The 20101-nt window shown below is 30.4% G+C and overlaps 1 protein-coding gene across 1 annotated transcript; it reads left to right on the forward strand.

The window, feature by feature from the left end:
• Nucleotides 1–33: 33 nt before the first annotated feature.
• Nucleotides 34–17989, forward strand: LOC143063523 (E3 ubiquitin-protein ligase RNF113A-like). The gene is made up of 10 exons (XM_076235723.1): nt 34–165; nt 6301–6389; nt 7070–7174; nt 8555–8662; nt 9255–9364; nt 10071–10177; nt 11138–11227; nt 12700–12793; nt 15343–15449; nt 17590–17989. Exons 1-10 carry the CDS (start codon nt 69–71, stop codon nt 17691–17693), a joined length of 1011 nt encoding a protein of 336 aa, XP_076091838.1. The 5' UTR covers nt 34–68; the 3' UTR covers nt 17694–17989.
• The last annotated feature ends 2112 nt before the right edge of the window (nt 17990–20101 follow it).

The following is a 20101-nucleotide window of genomic DNA, read 5'->3' on the forward strand; positions in this document are numbered from 1 at the left end:
GAAGTTTCAATTCATTTATTTTCCAATCGCAGAGTTCGTTATTTTTACGCGTCGGAAAACAGTCCAAAATGTCGGACGATGGATCATCACAAAAATCCTGCGTATTTTTTAAGAAAAGCAGGAAAAATCAGACAACTAGGAAACGAAAAACATCTGAATCTGATGGTATAACATACATTTATTAATACGTGCTCATTGTGTTAGGGAAATAAATTTATTTTGAGATCATACAGCCAAACAAAAAAATTATGGTTTATTATTTTGACGTTTTTCAGACGTCCATGTACATTACATAATTACATGATAAACAAGACTAGATATTATAAAATTGAACGCTTCTTGTTGTAAATTCCATGTGGTGTAAAAGTGTTGACCGAGGTACATTTTTAATAAGGCATGGCAACACGTACTAAAATGTGGCACAAACACAGGGGCTATATAGGGGGGAGGGTAGAAGGAATCTGGGTCTGTTCGCGCCTAGTCACGTTCTCGCCCAGTCTTGTTCGCAAATTTCACTTTCCCACCCTACACATTCGCACCTAAAGTCTGTCCGCACCCTACACGTTTGGCAAGTGTATTCCTTTAAATATAATTTGTTGTCATTGTCTCAAAAATAAATTGAGACAACGTTTTTTTGGTGTTGAATAAATCTTAATTATGTTTAAGACAAGGATCCGGAAATTTTTTCACCTAATTTCGGTCATTTTCATATAACTTAAAAGTTGGTGCCTCTTTTCAAAAACATTGTCAAAATCTGATTACTGCATGAGTATGCTCATACTCGTAGCATCAACGAACTTGTTTCACTGTTGCATCGCATTTACTTCATGATTTATCCTACCATTTTCCTAAAATCGATCAAGAGCAATTAAGGGAAGGCAACAGTTTAAAAATAAAATGATTTTAATGACTCAAAATGATAATTTTCTCAGTCATGGCTTACGTTTCTTTCAATTCTGAAGTCGAAATTAAAACCGGATGTAATGCGATAATACTAAAACGAACAATTCCGGACTCATTTCCCGGATTAGTTTTGTTGATCAAATTCACAGGAAAACATCGGCTTTTTGATGTTTTACCTTTAATAATGTAAGAATATTAATGAAAATAGTTGCACTTGCTTTATTTAGCATGAAGCAATTTTAAATTTACGATTTAGTGTCAAATCTGCGGAAGAGAATTTCAGGCATGCGTATTACATAGATAAACAAAGCACGTGTGTTAGTAGTGAAAAAAATCTTTTTTCTACGTAAATTAAATCAAGTTTTAATTAAATTTTAATCATAATTGATAATTGTCTTAGCTGGAAAGTAATTAAATAACAGTTGGTATAATTTTAATTTCTTTATAATTTGGAGCTTGTGATTAATAGTCCAGTGTGAATTAAAAACACAGGTAAAGAGATTAGCGATCATTAGCCAATAGCTCCCCGAGGCATTAATATAGTTATTAGGAGGGCCCTCAGGATTATAACACTTTACTGGAGTGGCAGTTTAATTACATAAAATCGATAAGAAAACTAAAACGTGTGTTCAATATGGCAATTTTGAAACTCGATCTCAACGAAATGACCGAAATTATTTCTGTTGAAAAATAAAATTTGACCTAAATCCCAATAAATGATTTAGGACTTTTGAGTTTCCGAATCGGTCATGTCTGGCATATATGACCGTTTCCGGACCCTTGGTTTAAGATTGTGTATCTAAAAAAAAAATAATATTCAGTTTCTAAATAAAGTGAGATTCTGTCAACGTTTTTTATGGGGGTCCCACTGATAAGCGACAAGAAGCTATTTAGCAACAAGAAAACTTTTTTTCTTTATAAAATATAAAAAAATATGCATTTCGTCTTTTTTAATATACAGGCAGAAATAAATTGACTTTTTTTATTATTATATTGATAGATGAAGAGATTAAACATTTGTGAGGAAGGGATTGTGTAGTTGTTATTATTATATTGATAGATGAAGAAATTAAATATTTGAAAGGGCAAAGGAAATGCACACGCTATAAAATGAAAATAAAAACAAAGATTTTTCACCTTTCCTATGAAGGATTTATTGAAATAAAAACATGAAATATTATTTCCTTTATAACTGTACAATTCATTTTCCCTGATAGGATGAACGTTAGCTGTGGCTTCACCCAAAGGTTATACACAATGTAGAAAATCAAATGAGATAATGAGGCGCGTGTCCCTTGTTTTATTGCTACAATAACATCCAATTAACACATTCAACTTTGTACGCGTGTCAGACTATACAATTACACGCGCCAGAATATACAATCAAGGTAAATAGTGAACACCTTTTGAAAACTCAAGATTGTCATTAGCATGATTAGTTTCCTTTAATCTTCAATCAATATGCATAAACATGATAAATATCGTTAAATGAGGCAATACACTAAATAAAATGATGAAAAGTATTCACATTTTAATTACAATGTATGTTTTCCTCTTGTTTGATTTCATGATCAGTTCTTTGTATTTTACAATTTGTGTCTGTTTTTTCAGCACAATGATGCACAAATAATTCATTTTGCAAGCTAAATATATATTGTACAAAGAGGGTTTTTAAAAAAACAAATTATAAGATAAATATATTATTATTGTTCTAAAACAAAAGGAAAAGTAATCTCATAATACAACAGGATATACGTAATACTGGCTGTTATACTAATAAATGATAAAATATCATCATGATCATGTAAATAAATGTTTCAATTTTTTTCAATCAATGTTAACTTTCTTGTCGCAAAAATTGTTTTCTTTTGTATATTCTTTTAATATTTATTTTGTTGTGTTGAATAACTCTTAATTATAATCATGTTTTGATTACTGTATTGCTATAACTTTATTTCATTGTTTCAAAATAAAGTGAGATTCTGACAAAGTTTTTTTTCAAGCAGTCACAGTAATCATTTGAAATATTCAATTTTTTAATCATAGCAAGCTTAATAGATGCAGTATTTACATCAAAGCAATTTAAACAACAATCATGATTTTCTAATTATTCAACTAGAATTTGCTTTAAAATTGGGTGCGAGCGGACTTTGGGTGCAAATGTGCGAGGTGCGAATATGACCGGACTGGATCGCATGTCAATATGCGGGGGAACTAGCTGACATTCTGCGACCCAGTTCGTATCATATTATTTTGTAGGGGAACTAACTCTGAATAGTGATGGTAGAGCATAGGTAACGCATTGTCTGGTTTTCTTTATATAACGCACAAGAAGTCAATAAAACACTAAGTTCGATGATTGTATATTAATTATTTTCGAATAGATAAAGCATTCATATTTACAACACAAGTAATACATGTATACGAATATGCAACTAAGTCACCATAATGTGACAAAGCCTATAATTATCCAATCCTCTAAATTACATAAAGTTAATATATCCAAGTCCCTTTCTAAAACGCATCTCTCCTAAATCTCAATAATCATTTAATGTATATCAAAGTTACTTGACCAATCAAAATACATAACTCCCGAAAAGGGGAGTGTAATTATTTTAAACCTTACTATTGAACATATGGTCCCTTAGATACCTTTTTTTATCAATTATCATCTATAGTTAAAGTATAAAATTATGTAACTAAAATATAACACTTCTATTGTATTTTATCTTAAATAGGAAATAGCTAATTACAGTCTTATTGTAATATTTTGAAGGTGCTAATAGCTTTACCTCAAGTTTACCTTAATCCCTAATCCAGAATTAAGAAAGACAGTCTAATTATGTTTTCTTTGAAATGTGAATTATTTGCATTTTGCCTTTACTTAGTTTTGACATGTTGACATTCTAACACTTTAATTCATCCTTTAAGAAATAAAGAAAATAATGATTTATTTATACAAAACTATTCAAAAATATTGCCAAGGAAAAATACCTCATTTTTCCTTGGTGATACGAACGTGCAGGGTGCGAATGGACCTGATACAGGGTAGGAGGGGTCCTGATCCCGAAATCCCGGGCTTAAAAACACAAAATCCTGAGGTCTCGAATTTAAATAAATTTAAATCCAGACATCCTGAAATTCGAAAAAAAAGAAGAGATCCTGAAAGGGTCAATCCCGAAATCCCAAGCTTAAAAACACCTGATCCCACAGCCCCAATAAAGGTTCTATCCCCCCTCTATATAGGATATTGACCCCCATTGAATTCTATTCGAATCGACACCTAGTAAAATCAGCATCTTGTCAAATTTGCACCTAGTATGGCCAAACCGACACATGGTTTAATCGGCATCTAGTTAAATTGGCATCCAATGTAGTCATTTCGGCACAAATGTTATATATATATTTAAAATATATGGTTCGAAATATATATATAACAAGTACATCGCTCTGTTTCAGTATTTTAATAAAAAAAGATTAAAATAAAGAAGGGGATGTCCAGAAATATTGACTTATAATTATAATAACCTGTAATCATCAGTGATTATATGAAATTGTAATTAAACAAATACCCAGTAACTGCAGGCTACACTGAAGACCTGAAAATGGACGGTAGGACCTGAAAAGACCTGAAGATACAAATGTATATTTTCAATTTATGTACTTTTTAATTATTCAACGGATTATATTCATGTTTGAATTTTATTAAAGGTAAAAATCCACATGCATAACATGATATAAGAATAAAATGTTTGAAATAAAAAAAAGATTTTGATGCTCAATTCCTGACCAGTGAATGGTGATACGTCACGTGTATGGAAAAGGCCTAACATTCTACAAGCAGACTTATTCTTACTTCACTAATTGTTTAATTTTTTATCAATATATGTGTATTACTAACAACTAATGTTAGTATGTTCTTTTTTAATTTGACTACAATTCTTAAGAAACTATAAGTACATGAAGTATAGTTAAATATATATATATATGTATCTGATCATGTTTCTGTTTCTGATGATTGTCGACAATGTGACTTATCTTCAATTTTTAATAAAGAAAACATTAGGTTTACAAATAGATTAATATTCCTGTAGATGTGAAAAAACATATCACTGCTTTTATCATTTAGTAATATTTATAATTTATTTATTTATTGATGTTACAGAGGATGATTCACATTTAAAACACATAAATTGCATATTAAATTCACAAATATCAATGTATCACCATCTTCGCTAGCCAAGGGTGTAACGATCCACTCCCGTTCTCTTCACCCTTGGCAGATTAAGCCAACATTTGTGAAAACAATGTTGCGCCATCTATCCGAAGATTAAAGTCACGCCCCTTCCGAATACATTATTCTTGACTAATGGTGGCACTTGAACTCTTTTTGGAGATAAAAACACCGTAGCGTCTAGATTCTACACACTTGATAAAGCCGAAAACGAAAATATACATCATCAACATTCATGCATTTGTGCATGAAACATACACAGGAACTTCTACTAATTGATTAAAAACATTAAAATTGTCACTAAATATAGTCGTTTGTTTATACATGTAGAATGTAAAAACTTGTTGCACAATAAACACGTGGCAATTGTTTACAAACATTTTCTACATTTACACGTGATCATGTTGTAGGCACTTTTTGATTGGATTCAGCGAGTTTCGACTGCAACCAATAAAAATCCTTACTTTGTGTCTCTGAAATTTTATCGCAATCCACCAAGGGTGAAGAGAACAGGAGTGGATCGTAACTCTTGGCTATCAAAGATGAAGTATCACATACAAAGCAAATTTAGCAATCGTATATAGCAAGAACAAAATTTTTAAGGCACATCTATTAGACAACATGCATTGCCATTTTCATCAAGCACATCTAAAGTACACATAGCACATTTGAAACACTCAAAGCACATATAAAACATAAATATTTATCACTTACATATGCATGTACAACACACTTATGCATATCTAAAAGACAAAATGCAAAAATAGTTTTGGTAACATGGTCAATGGACAAATCAAAATGGCATTCAAAATGCTAAAAGACCAATTGCATTCGAGGACTTGTAGATCTGTAGATTTGTAAATTGTAAAGAATTATTGTTCAAAAGCCTTCATGTTTATGTAAAACAGGGTATATCATAAATATTTAGCCGTATTTGGCACAACTTTTTGGAATTTTGGGTCCTCAATGCTCTTCAACTTTATACTTGTTTGGCTTTACAACTATTTTGATCTGAGCGTCACTGATGAGTCTTATGTAGACGAATCACGCGTCTGGCGTAATAAATTATAATCCTGGTACCTTTGATAACTATTTACTGATTATACTGAATACAGGTTATAAAACAATGTTATCACCTTTACATGAAATATTTTCGATTTCAGAAGATAAAAAGGACAGCAGTAGTGATGATGGCAATGTTGTTGTAAAGAAAGGAAAGAAAGAAAGACACATAAATCCATTAAAACAATCTGTAAGTATTACATCCATAACACATGTTTATGGAATACCTTTCATCAAGTATGCTTGAGACATAAAATGGTAAAAACCCAAAATACAAACTATGCAAAACAGAGAAACAGAAAGGGTTTCATCAATCCCATCAGCAGTCAGAAATATTTTAGAGCAGATTAGAGTTCAAAACTTTAGTTTTAATACAATCAAATAATATATGGATGGGAAAGTTATTGACAAATCTGCTAATACAGAAGCATTGGCTACTAGGATTGAAATCATTAGTTAAATTCTTAAATAGTTACAGTCATGACAGTATTAACATACAAATGAAATTTTTTTTCAAGATTTATTGCAGATGAAAATACGAAACCTGATTTAATTTTTGATTTAGATAAAGACTAAATGTTAAGTGATTTCAAATGATTTGTCCTCATGGTCAGATCATATGTGTGTGTACATCATAAGAATTTGTACTACATCGTATGTATGCTTTTTCAATCAAAATTGTGACGTCGCAATGCATTCTCAATAGCATGAAAAACCAATGAGACAATGATCATTATTTTTGACAACTTCATTTTTGTACAAGTTTACAAAAATTAACTCTTTGATCCGAATAATGTTTGAAAGTGTTTGAGAGAAAATAAATATGTTTTATTTTCCAAAACTTTTTCAGTTGTTATATCTTTTTTATAGACCAGAAAAATAGTTAGAGATAATGTTGATTATTCCAGTGAAAGTGATAAAGAAGAAGAAAAAGGGTCCAAAATGTCTCTCAGCTACAAATCATCAGGTACTGGGGTAAGTACAAAACTGAACTAACAGTTTATATTTTAAAAATAAATTCTTTTTAATTCTTTTTGAAAATAAATTTTTAAAAGAGATGTTTTCTTCTGTGATAATATACAAAATGAATGTAGCATTATTTATAATGAATTCTGTCTATTATTAGTCCAGAAAAGCAAAAAAATTGAACAAACATTTTACATTAAATAAATTGTTTTTAAAAATCATTTTTTTAAAGAGATGTTTTCTTCTCTGATCAATGCTGATAGAATACAAAATGAATGTAGCATTATTTATCATGGACTTCTGTTTATCATTAGTTCGTTGATAGATTAGTTTAAAGAATTTTGCTGTTTCCCTAACCTAATGATTATGATAAGGGTGAAGGTTGGTACTTATAAAATCGTTTAAATTTGTTTGCACCTGTCCTAAGTCAGGAATCTGATATTCAGTACCAAGGTAGTTGTTGTTTGTTGATATGGTTCATAAGTGTTTCTTGTTTCTATTTTTTTTTACATATATTAGACTGTTGGTTTTCCCGTTTGAATGGTTTTTAGGTAAAGATTGCATGAAATGCAATCAAAACTTTATGGGACTGACTTGATATCTTTATCTTCCAAGACTTTTCACTACCTTGTTTGCTACACAAAATATAGTGCATTGATCATAACATTCTATACATCCTATCCATGAACATTTGCACAAATTTATTGATGCAATATATGCTCAGATATTCAAAGCACGAAATGATGTTACACTTGTCAAGAAAATTACATTACTTTTGCAAGGTGCAGGAATCTTATATCTGTTCCAAAAATATAAATGAAGTCATGATCATTGTTAAAGCCATCTTAAAAAAATGGAGTTATCTTCCTTTGTCTAGAATTGCTGTTTAATCAACTACAACCAATGCAATATTTATTTTCACTTGCCAATGATAATTTCGAAGAAATCTTTACCCTCAGTGCTTACAAGCACTTTGATTCACTAGTCATTTTGGGGGGCCTTTATATCTTGCTGTTTGTTGTGAGTCAAGGCTCAATGTCGAAGACCGTACTTTGACCTAGAATGCATATATGGTATACTCTACAAATTATGACTTGGATGGAGAGTTGTCTCACTGGCACTCATACCACATCTTCTTATATCTATTGTCCAGACTGATTTATTATTTCTGCTGATATTTTGAGTCAATATTTTTGTATATATATGCAAATTATGTTTAATAAATTAATGAATAAAACATCAGTTTATATTTTGATCTCATTGACCAATCTTTGGGATAAGACTAAAACAGGGTGGTAGGGTTTGTCACATTGATCCATCTAGTTATTTTTTTGTATACATTCAAATTGTTTTGTAATAACTTAATTGATTTACATTTTATTTTTGTAGAAAAGTGAAGGCCCAGGAGACATGGGTGCTACAGCCACAGTTGAAATAGACACAGATTTGAGTGTTGATGCCCAAGCTATTTTTGAAAGATCTGCACAGCTCAGTAAAGTATGTCATTGTAAATAAAAAATTATTGCATGCACTTATTATTGAGAATTTGTCATTTTACACTAAAATATGATTTTAATTTTTGCAATAATGAGAAAAATTCTGTATAATTCATATTTAAAATATTAAAATGCGAGATTAAATTATTGTAATTATAACCCGAGTCCTGTCTCATTTTTCGTAATAGTAAAAACAGCGCAATAATTTCTGAATTTGCAGTATTATTTAAGCCATATTAGCTACAGACTTCATAATATCTAGGGATTTGTAAGGTGGCAAAGACTGTCTTCCACTATAAACAATGTGTTCAATAAGGCCCTAATCATTAGGGTGACATATCTTTCTGTGGACTTTTACAGTGTGAACTAACATGCCAAAAATCAACTTAATCATTAGGGTACATTTTTCAAATCATGCCAACATGTTATTGGATGATATGCATGAGATATTTGCCGCGACACTTCACCATAACCTAGCTTTTCTCATTACTTTCATTGCTTTACATTAGTTTTGTAGGAATTTTGATATGAATGTTAACAACATTAATTAACCACAAAAAGTCTTATTTTACTATGTCTTTGTTATTTTATAGGAACTGAATGATAAAGAAGATGATAAGATATACAGAGGAATTAACAACTATGCCAAATATATTGAGAAAAAAGACACAGCACAAGGGAATGCTTCTAGTGGCCATGTCAGGTAAAACTAAATCCTTGTGGCCATAACAGGTAATCTAAGTCTTAGGGGCCTTAACAGGTTAAACAAACTACAAGTACTAGATGCTATATCTGGTATACTCACTCCTACTAAGAGGTCATTTCAGTTAAAACTAACTCCTAGTGGCCATAACAAGTTAAACTAACTGCTAGTACTAGTGGCCATGTCAGGTAATCTAACTACTTGGGGCCATATCAGGTAAAACAAAAAACTAGTGATTATGTATTCAAACTCTATTTGTTTAACAGAAAAGGGCACCAGAAACATAAGGGCCACATCACAAATGGATTACGAAACATCAATCTGAAAAGATTTTAAGGTGGTACCTAACACTACAGGGAGATAACTCTGTAAAATCAGCTAAACGTTTTAATTACGTTGTGTTTTAAAGGGAATATTAAGCTTCTCAATGATCAAAATAAGTGTTTGTCAAACTGTTATATAACCAGTGTAATTTTTTCTGATAAAACGGTTGGTTCAAATTTTTTGAAAATTTTATATTTTTGTCAAAGGGTCAAAGTAAATACTTTGTCAAAATTTTATGAAAATTAAACAAGCCAAATTAATTTTAGTTAAAGTGTTGGGTACCACCTTAAAGAAACAGATTACTGCAGTCTCTGTGCCATGTACTGTAATTGATATATCAGACATTTCATATTTCATATATTTGTATTTAATCTCATTGTAGGAAAGGACCAATAAGAGCCCCTGCCCACTTGAGGGCCACAGTGAGATGGGACTACCAACCAGATATATGTAAAGATTATAAAGAAACAGGGTTTTGTGGGTTTGGAGGTAAGGTCTGCATGCTTTGTTGCCTTAAAGAATATAGTTAAAGGAATTAAAATCAAAATGTTTCATATAAAACTAATAAAACTAAATTTAAGGCTCTTATATCCATCTATTTCATTCAGTCAATTGTTTTACCTACATTTTGCATTTTAATGATAACATTTGGTTTCACAACCAAGACACTTCTCAGTTACTAAGAAATTACAGTCATACATTTTTGTTGGAGGCTGCATTGCAAAGAGAATAATAGCTTCAACCAAAAATGTCACTCTGACCTTCAAATAATGCCTTATAGAGATTTAGTGAGTTTTATGTCTGAGTACAGATTATTAAACGTACTATAACATAAAATGGAAAAAAGGGTGCATCTTTTTTTTTGTAAGTATAGCAACTTTCCTCGAAAACCATGTCACTGTGACCTTCTTTTCACACATTATTTGAATTTCTGTTTTATTTTATTTGTGAGTTCTAATTTCTTATAGTTAATTTCCTTGAACTGGATGTAAGTATGCATCCTAGTTAGTATTGAGCAACACACACAAAAGTATTTCCTTGGCCTTTACATTCCATAACTAGAAAAACTTTAAATGTGTCTGAGACTCTGATTGCAGATTCAAATACTACAGTAAAACCTGACTAAACCGAACCCTTTCAGGACTTGAGATTTTGTTCGGTGTTGACAGGTATTCGGTTTCATCAGGTTCACAATGCATAAAATGTGATATGATTTATCTGCAGAACAGGTTTGGATTAGACAGGTTTCCGGTTTATTCAGGGTTCGGTTTAATCAGGTTTCACTGTAGTTGACATTTAGTATTATCAAATTATTAAATAGCGAAATCAAAGTTCAAACACATCAAATGAAATGAAAAACAACTGTCACAATCCCGACTTTGTACAGTCATTTTCTGTAGAAAATGGTGAATTAAATCTGGTTTTATAGCTAGCTAAATATATTTTCAGACAGTTGTAAGTTTCTTCATGACAGAAGTGATTATAAACATGGCTGGCAGTTAGAAAGAGAAATGGATGAAGGAAGATATGGTGCAAGAGGTAAGAAAAGAATATTGTGGTTTCATTATTATTCGATGGATTCCAATTTTCTAGGTACAGGGGAACCATGAATTTAGATATTCAAAAAAATTGCAAATTGCCTAAAGGAATGTATGCAGACTTTACCAAAACCACAAAATTATATATCCATGAATATGCAATAAAATTGAGAATGGAAATGGGGAATGTGTCAAAGAGACAACAACCCGACCATAGAAATAACAACAGCAGAAGGTCACCAACAGGTCTTCAATGTTGCGAGAAATTCCCGCAACCAGAGGCGTCCTTCAGCTGGCCCCTAAACAAATATATACTAGTTCAGTGATAATGATCGCCATACTAATTTCCAAATTGTACACAAGAAACTAAAATTAAACTAATACAAGACTAACTAAGGCCAGAGGCTCCTGACTTGGGACAGGCGCAAAAATGCAGCAGGGTTAAACATGTTTATGAGATCTCAACCCTTCCCCTATACCTCTAAACAATGTAGAAAAGTAAACGCATAACAATACGCACATTTAAAATTCAGTTCAAGAGAAGTCTGAGTCTGATGTCAGAAGATGTAACCAAAGAAAATAAACAAAATGACAATAATACATCAATAACAACAGACTACTAGCAGTTAACTGACAGTTTTCCTCAAACCATGTAAATTGGTACCAACAAAAAATAATAAGGAACCCACTGTATAAAATTAGAATAAACTATGTTTACTTTTTTGAAAATCTGTGATAATGAAATACTGTTAAATTATTCATATTAAATATATAATGTACAATATTTTAGGGATATAAATATTTTTTTATGTAGAATTTTAATGATTAAGGAATAGTTCATTCATATGGCTTTTATTATTTTATGGACATGGACATGAACATATTATTAATATGGAATATTTAAGATGTTTTTTTGTTTTTGTTAGGACAGTTTGGATTATATAAGCGATATAATAATTTTGTTTTAGAGGATATAGTCTAGTTATGATTTTTTAGGCATATATAAGACTTGGAATATCTGTTATACAGGGTTGCTTTCAAGGTGTTTAATATTTCATTGGATTTTGATTGTAATTTATAGATGAACAAATGTTAATCTAAGGTATAGGAAGTCTATATCTTGAAATTGCAAATCGGATGTAACTTTTGTTCTCTTTTGAAGGCCTTGATGTCCCTTTGCCAGGGGATTTGTCAATCAGTGTAGATAATTTGTGTCATACATTCGTCATTTCAGAACATAAAGGCCTATGGATAAGTTGATTTTTCTTGAAATTTTAGTTTACAAACAATGGATTTTTGCCCAATGACGTTACGTTATATTGTTCCTAAACTAATCAAAATATTTTGGTGTATGTTTTACCCACAATGCATTAGATTCAGAAATGGTTAATTGAATACTCCATATATCCTTTTGTTTCCATTTCTATGTGTGAATAACAGATGTATTACAGTATACATACATTTATTTTTCAGATGCCGTAAATTATGAAATCAGTTCTGATGAAGAAGATTTACCTTTCAAATGTTTTATTTGTAGAGAATTTTTCACAAATCCTATAAAAACAAAGTAAGTTTCAAGATAAGATTAGAGAGTTGTAGAAATGACATTAGCATTTGTGAGGATAAATATTCTTTCTTTAATTTTTGTGCTATTTATACATTTCTTGATTTGTGTGAGAAAAACATTTCTCCTCAATAGTAAAATTTCTGTTCTCAGCAAATAATTGGTTGAAATTTAATTGACATCAAATTTTCTTGGTTTCTTATGAATTTTCTTTTCTGACATCATGAAAAAAGGTGACCATCCCTGATGACATTACAAATAACACAAGTTTCTGAAAATCTTTGAAAAGGAAGGATAAAAATCATTAGAGAAACAGAAAATTTCAAATAGCCAAATATTAAATAAAGCTAAAGCTCACTTGTTGAAAATGTTACCTTTATCTATCTTGAGCTGAAGGATATCATAACTCATTTTCAACAGAAGAAGGATCTGTATCTATAAAATCTAAATTTTCTATTTTCTTCTTTCCTTAATGTCCACTTTACAGTACTGTACATTCAGAAATTAGTGCATGCATTTATTATTGATTGTTGCAATTTTGTCATTTAAGATAAAAATTTGATTTGAATTTTTGCGATATTAAGAAAAATCCAGTTTAATTCATAAAAAAAAATAAAGTCATAAGAAACGAGTGACCGCTGAAAAATAATGTTTTTCCAATTCTTAAACCAATGCATACAAACATCTTAAACTTAGTCTTCTGTGCACGAATTTATCATTTTTTTCGCATAAATTTCATAGAATCATCAATTTTTTTTTCAATCAGTCAGTGTTGTTGTGAAAATATGGCAGGTAATTAAAGTTCATGTTTTGAAGCCGAAGTTTAATGATTATCACCTGTTTGTCAACAATCAACAAAAAATCAACAAAAAAGCATGGAAATTGAGCACGTGTTTAACATGTAAATTTAGATAATAGTTTATTGTAAGGACATCCATGCATATTGGGATCACCCGATTTTAAGGAGATGGGTCACACTGAGGTCACTTTGCATACGCAAAATATGTCGGGGGAATTGCTTCCGGGATGGAAGCAATTAGATAAAGTTACATTCTTCTATATATGAATAACTTAAAGAATTTTCTACAGAAAAAAAGTATATGTACATAAGTTTTATAATGAAAACTTTCCATTGAGTTATAAAAAAACATATACATTATTTTTTAATTATTTGAGGTTTCTTATGACTTTAAAAGTAAATTATTGCGATTCTAACCCTGTTACATTTTTCACCCTGATAAAATAGTCACAGTAATTTCTGAATTAACAGTACATCAACATCTTTTTAAGTTTAATATCACTTGAAAACAGTCTTGAAACATTATTATATAATACAGTCGAACCTCGTTGTGTCGAACTCGGTTGTGTCGAAAACTCGGATGAGTCAAAGTAATTTCTTGGTCCCGGCATAATTCCCGTTTGATCAATGCATTTTAACCTCTGATGAGTTGAACTCGGATGATTCAAATTTTCGTTTAAGTCGAGGTATTCATAAGTCCCGCTGATGTAAAATTGATGTAAATTGACCCCGATGTCTCGAAGTTCAAAATTACAATAAAAATCGAAAGAAATAAAAACTCTAAAAATAAAATTCATAACGGACGTTTTTCTTGTTTAACCTATTCATTTCCATAAGTGATTAACGCTGTTTAAACATACTTGTTTGTAAAACAGTTAAATGACATGTTTATGATGACCGCTAATCAACACCTTTGTTGATCGTCCAAGCGGAACTTGAATGTGCTGAACTTATTTCACTTGGTATAAAAACGAAACGAATTTTAATGACCCAAGCTGAGATTAAATTAACCATTAGAATAAGAACAATAATTAAAAGTATTAAAATATTTTATTAATTATTATGAGTCGGTCTTTTTAATCTATGAACACTGTTCACATTCTTTAAAGATTAGTTATGAAAATATTTTCGCGAGTGATTCCATATTCTATAGTGACTGACCTTTGTAAATATGTGTGTATTGATTTTATTTGTGAATGTTGTGTGTTGAATCTTTAAAAATACGACACATAAATACACAATCATATATTATCATATCGAAAAAAGCACAATGATCAATAAACATGCATCTAGTTTACAGAAATCACATATTGGTATTTCATATATTTCAAATATATGACGTCACACTTGACCTCGGACGAGTCGAACCTCGGATGAGTAGAATACTTTCGTCTGGTCCCTTCGACTTAGACACAACGAGGTTCGACTGTATATACAAAAGTTTGTGACAACAGAACGTAAAGTTTTACAGAAACCCATATAAAGATTAATTAGATATAGGAAGACGTGATATGAGTGCCAATAAGACAACTCTCCATCCAAGTAACAATTTACAAAAGTAAACCATTATAGGTCAAGGTACAGCCTTCAACACAGAGCTTTGACTCACTCAGAACAGCAAGCTATAAAGGGCCACAAAAATGACTAGTGTAAAACCATTCAAACAGGAAAAACAACGGTCTAATCTATATAACGAAAAACGAGAAACACTTAAGTCTGTATTTTTGTTTGACATTTCAACTTTTTATTACAGGTGTCAACATTATTTTTGTGAAAAATGTGCATTATCTCATTATAAAAAGTCAAAGAGATGTTTTGTGTGTAATGAACAGACAAATGGAGTCTTTAATCCAGCAAAAGGTAAAAACTTTGATAACATAGTTTTAAGTTTAATTTTTCATTTTTGGTCTAAAATAATACAAAATTACATAATTACAAGAAAACAGGAAGGTTTTAGATTTAACATAGTGTAAATATAAAAAAGAAGTTGTGGTATGAATGCCAATGAGACAACTATCCACAAAAGACCAAAATGACACAGATATTAACAACTGTAGGTCACCGTACGACCTTCAACAATGAGCAAAGCCCATACCAATGTAAAACAATTCAAACGAGAAAACTAACGGCCTTATTTATGTAAAAAAAAAAAAAAAAAAAAAAATGAACGAAAAACAAGTATGTAACACAGAAACAAACGACAACCACTGATTTACAGGCTCCTGACTTGGGACGGGCACATACATAAATAATGTGGCGGGGTTAAACATGTTAGCGGGATCCCAACCCTCCCCCCTAACCTGGGACAGTGGTATAACAGTACAACATAAGAACGAACTATAAAAATCGTTGAAGAAGGCTTAACTCATCAGATGGACAAAAATAAAAGATCAATTTATAAAACATCTCACCTGTTTTCCCTTTAAATATGTTTTTGACTGTTTGGCTTGTCAAAAAACATTACTCTTATACCATGACAGGGGAAATCTGTTTTACCTCAACTTTGTGTTGTTTGTTGTTTTTGTTATGTTCATTGAAACGAGGTCAGGTCACAATTTGATTATTTCTTGATGTAGATTCATTATGTACATATGCATGATGTATTGGATATTGGTTTGAACTGACCTATGACAGCTTTTGAATAGAATATTAAAAAATATTAGAATTATTTGCTAAAAATATTTTAAAAACTAAGCTTGTCATTCAAGCCTCCATATTTTTATGCCCCACCTACGATAGAAGAGGGGCGTTATGTTTTCTGGTCTGTGAGTCCGTACGTGCGTCTGTCTGTGCATGCATCAGTTCGTCCCGCTTCAGGTTAAAGTTTTTGATCAAGGTATTCTTTGATGCAGTTGAAGTCCAATCAACTTTAAACTTGGTACACATGTTCCCTATGATATGATCTTTCTAATTTTAATGCCAAATTAAAGTATTGACCCAAATTTCACGGTCCACTGAATATGTAAAATGATCCGTGTACTTGGGATACATTCTTGTTTTGTTATCTTTTGACTTCATCATGATATTGTGTGATTGAATAACCACACAATTTAGTGTTGCACTGCTGTGACTGACATATGGATTGACACATAAAAAGCCCTGAAATGATATATTTTGAAGGGGCAAGGATAAAATACAGTAAAAGAAATAAAACGTTTTGTTCATAAACATAATATTTGTTAACACATTATTAAAGAAATAATTGATGCATGCTATACTTTATTGTAGTTTTAACATGGGTAGGCATTATATTCATAAAACATTTTGTTCATAAACATAATATTTGTTAACACATTATTAAAGAAATAATTGATGCAAGCTATACTTTATTGTAGTTTTAACATGGGTAGGCATTATATTCATAAAACATTTTGTTCATAAACATAATATTTGTTAACACATTATTAAAGAAATAATTGATGCAAGCTATACTTTATTGTAGTTTTAACAGGGGTAGGCATTGTATTCGTGATTATTTTTGCCCGAGCGATCGTGAGGGCTAAAATTACACGAATATAATGCCTACCCATGTTAAAACTAAAATAAAGTATAACTTGCATCAATTATTTTGATTCTGATTAGAACAATTAAAAGTAATTTCTATGTCCGATGTGTATAGGTGTGGAGCGATTGTGTAGGCTCTTCCATGAACTTCCCTTTTTTGTTTTTAAACAATCAAACAACTGGCAATGGGATTTTTCTGAGGGAGGAGTTTGAACAGCCAGCATGAACTGATGTATCTAGGTCAAATATGTCAATTTCGACTTGCAACACTTTACAGTCATAATAAATGAACTAGTAACAACATGTGCATCATTTGAGAGGTTGGAAGTGTTTTAAGTAAATTAGATTTATTAAATGCATGCCAAAATGAAAAAAAAAAATCATTATTCTGCAGTAGTCAATATAGGCATGTGCAAACAAATTTTATTGGATTTAGAGCATGGGTTTATTCACAAAGAGAATGCAGCACGTCATATTAGAATTTTATTTTTTGCAGAATTAATGTCAAAGATTGAAAAAACTAAAGCAAAGAAAGCTGGATATGACTCAGATGAAAATAAACAAAGTGATGCAGCAAACAGTGACAGTGACAATGGTTGACCAATCATAATTCAGATAACAGTGACAGTAAAATGGTTGGTCAATCATGATTCTGAAAACATTGACATTGATAATTGTTGACCAATCAAAAACATCTTCATTGGAATTTTACTACATATTCAAATTGATTTTTACAAAGTGCTTTGTAAGGTTGCGTAAATGTTCCAATTTTGTAAATTGATGTATCATGGTAACATTTGATGTTACTATCAAGATATGTTAGGCTCAATGTGTTATTTATGTATGTTACATCTTATAGCCCTATTACATATTTTAATAAATATGATTTTGTTAAAGTTTTTTTTATATTGACATTGTGATATGTAATGGAAATTATTTACATAAATTTTAAAATTGAAATGAAAGAGATTCAAATTGACTTGAATTGGATGCAATATCTGTTGAATATTATATTGTTCTACATTTTTGGGGCAGTTAAGCTGCCCTATGCTAGGATGTTACATCGTTTCTGTTCTCTAACTTTAGTTTGCCTCAACCAAATGTTATAAAACTTATACACAATGCCTGTTACAACAAAAATCAAATCAAGATTGAATTTTGATGGGATCACGTTTGCTGTTCTAGAGGAATGCCCTTTTATAAATTGAAAAATTGCTGAATTTTTCATTTCCACCCTCTCACTTAAGTTTGCCACAACCAAATGTTATTACGACATAACTTGCATTGTTCTTGAGCTATATCCCTTTAAAATGTCATATGCAAACTGGGGGTCATCTAGGGTTGGCAAACACCTAGGTTTTATGAGTATTGCAATGCCAAGTGAGAAATACTTGGAAAACCTTGGTTTTACTGGGTTTAGTGAGTGATACTGGGCAATGCTAGGTAATATGAAATATTAGTGTGATTCTCAGATGATTCCAGATTACAGTTGATTTATAAATAAGATTTATAGATATTCCTCCTAAAACATTTATAAACCTATTAAACTGCTATTCTGTCTTAATTGGTCAGACTGTTTTCATGGAGCCTAAGTATTCTCTTACTTATTTTCTATATTTTTAATTTTAATTTAGAGAACTATATTAATTTTGTAAGGAAAATGACTTTTCAGAATGTTTTGTTCTTTACCTTTTTTATACTGTAAGTTCAGAAATTATTGTGTGTAATTGTTATTGCAATTTTGTCATTTTAGACTAAAATGTGATTTTAATTTTTGCGATATTAAAAAAAATCCTGTTTGATTCATATAAAAAATTTCAAAATGCGAGTTTTAATTATTGCGATTTTTTCAGTAGATAACCATTTTATATGGTGTCATCCTAGTTTGTCCACTTTTAATTACATGCATATATGAACATAGCAAATTGTTGTTTTTAAAATTTAGGCATATTATTAACCAGTAATTTATCTGTTAAATATTATAGAGAATACATATTTTTGATTGAAAAGTGATTCAATATTGAGATTTTAAAAAAGGAAAAATATTATAACAAAAATTAAATATATGATAACAAAAGAGACAAATGTTATAAAGATATTAATTTTGAAATTTGTGAAGGACAAAATATTATAATAAAACAATAAATATAATTAGGAAGAATATTAAGATAATTATGATAAATGTCATAACACTTTAAAAAATGAGATTATAAAATTAACTCATAAACAAAAATAATTGTAATCAGATTTATATCTTTTAATCTTTTTCTTAAAAAGTAAAATCACAAAAATACTGTACTCCCAGGAAAATTCAAAAAGGAAAGTCCTTAATCAAATAGCAAAATCAAAATCCCAAACACATCAAATGAATGGATAACAACTGTCATATTCCTGACTTGGTAAAGAATTTTCTTATGTAGAAAATGGTGGTTTATACAAAATTCTCAGAAATGGTCCTGAATATTTTCAACTGTCATTTGTTCCATGTTTGCATGGTGTTTTGATTCTTTGTTAATATTTTTAGGATAAATTAATTTATATTTGATGTGATGTTGTACTAATCTTATTTTAATTTTCTGTTGTTTATACTGTATCTTTTCTTTGGTAAGTGTTAGTCTGTTATGTTGTAGGGAAATGTGTGTTTAAACCTGAGTAAACATCCAACCTGATACCTTCTTGCAAATTTCTTTGGCCTGACAATTAAAATAATCCTGATGTAACTATCTGCCCTACATTTCAACTTTTGCTAATAAATGTGTCTGTGAACAAAATCCTCAAAGTCACACATAATGAGTTCAGAGTAATTTGAATAATTTAATTACCCCTGATTTCTTTCAGAACTCAACATTTGAACTCATGATGTAAAATTAAGGATTTAGTGCTCATATCAACATTATTCTCAACCTATTTGTTTCCTGTTATAACATTTTTTTTAAATAAACTCTTGGGAAATATTGTGTAGCAATGCCTGTGGTTGAATGAAACATAAATCATAATTGAATTAAAAC

This window comes from Mytilus galloprovincialis, chromosome 2, assembly GCF_965363235.1.
Source record: "Mytilus galloprovincialis chromosome 2, xbMytGall1.hap1.1, whole genome shotgun sequence".
Lineage (NCBI taxonomy): Eukaryota > Metazoa > Mollusca > Bivalvia > Mytilida > Mytilidae > Mytilus > Mytilus galloprovincialis.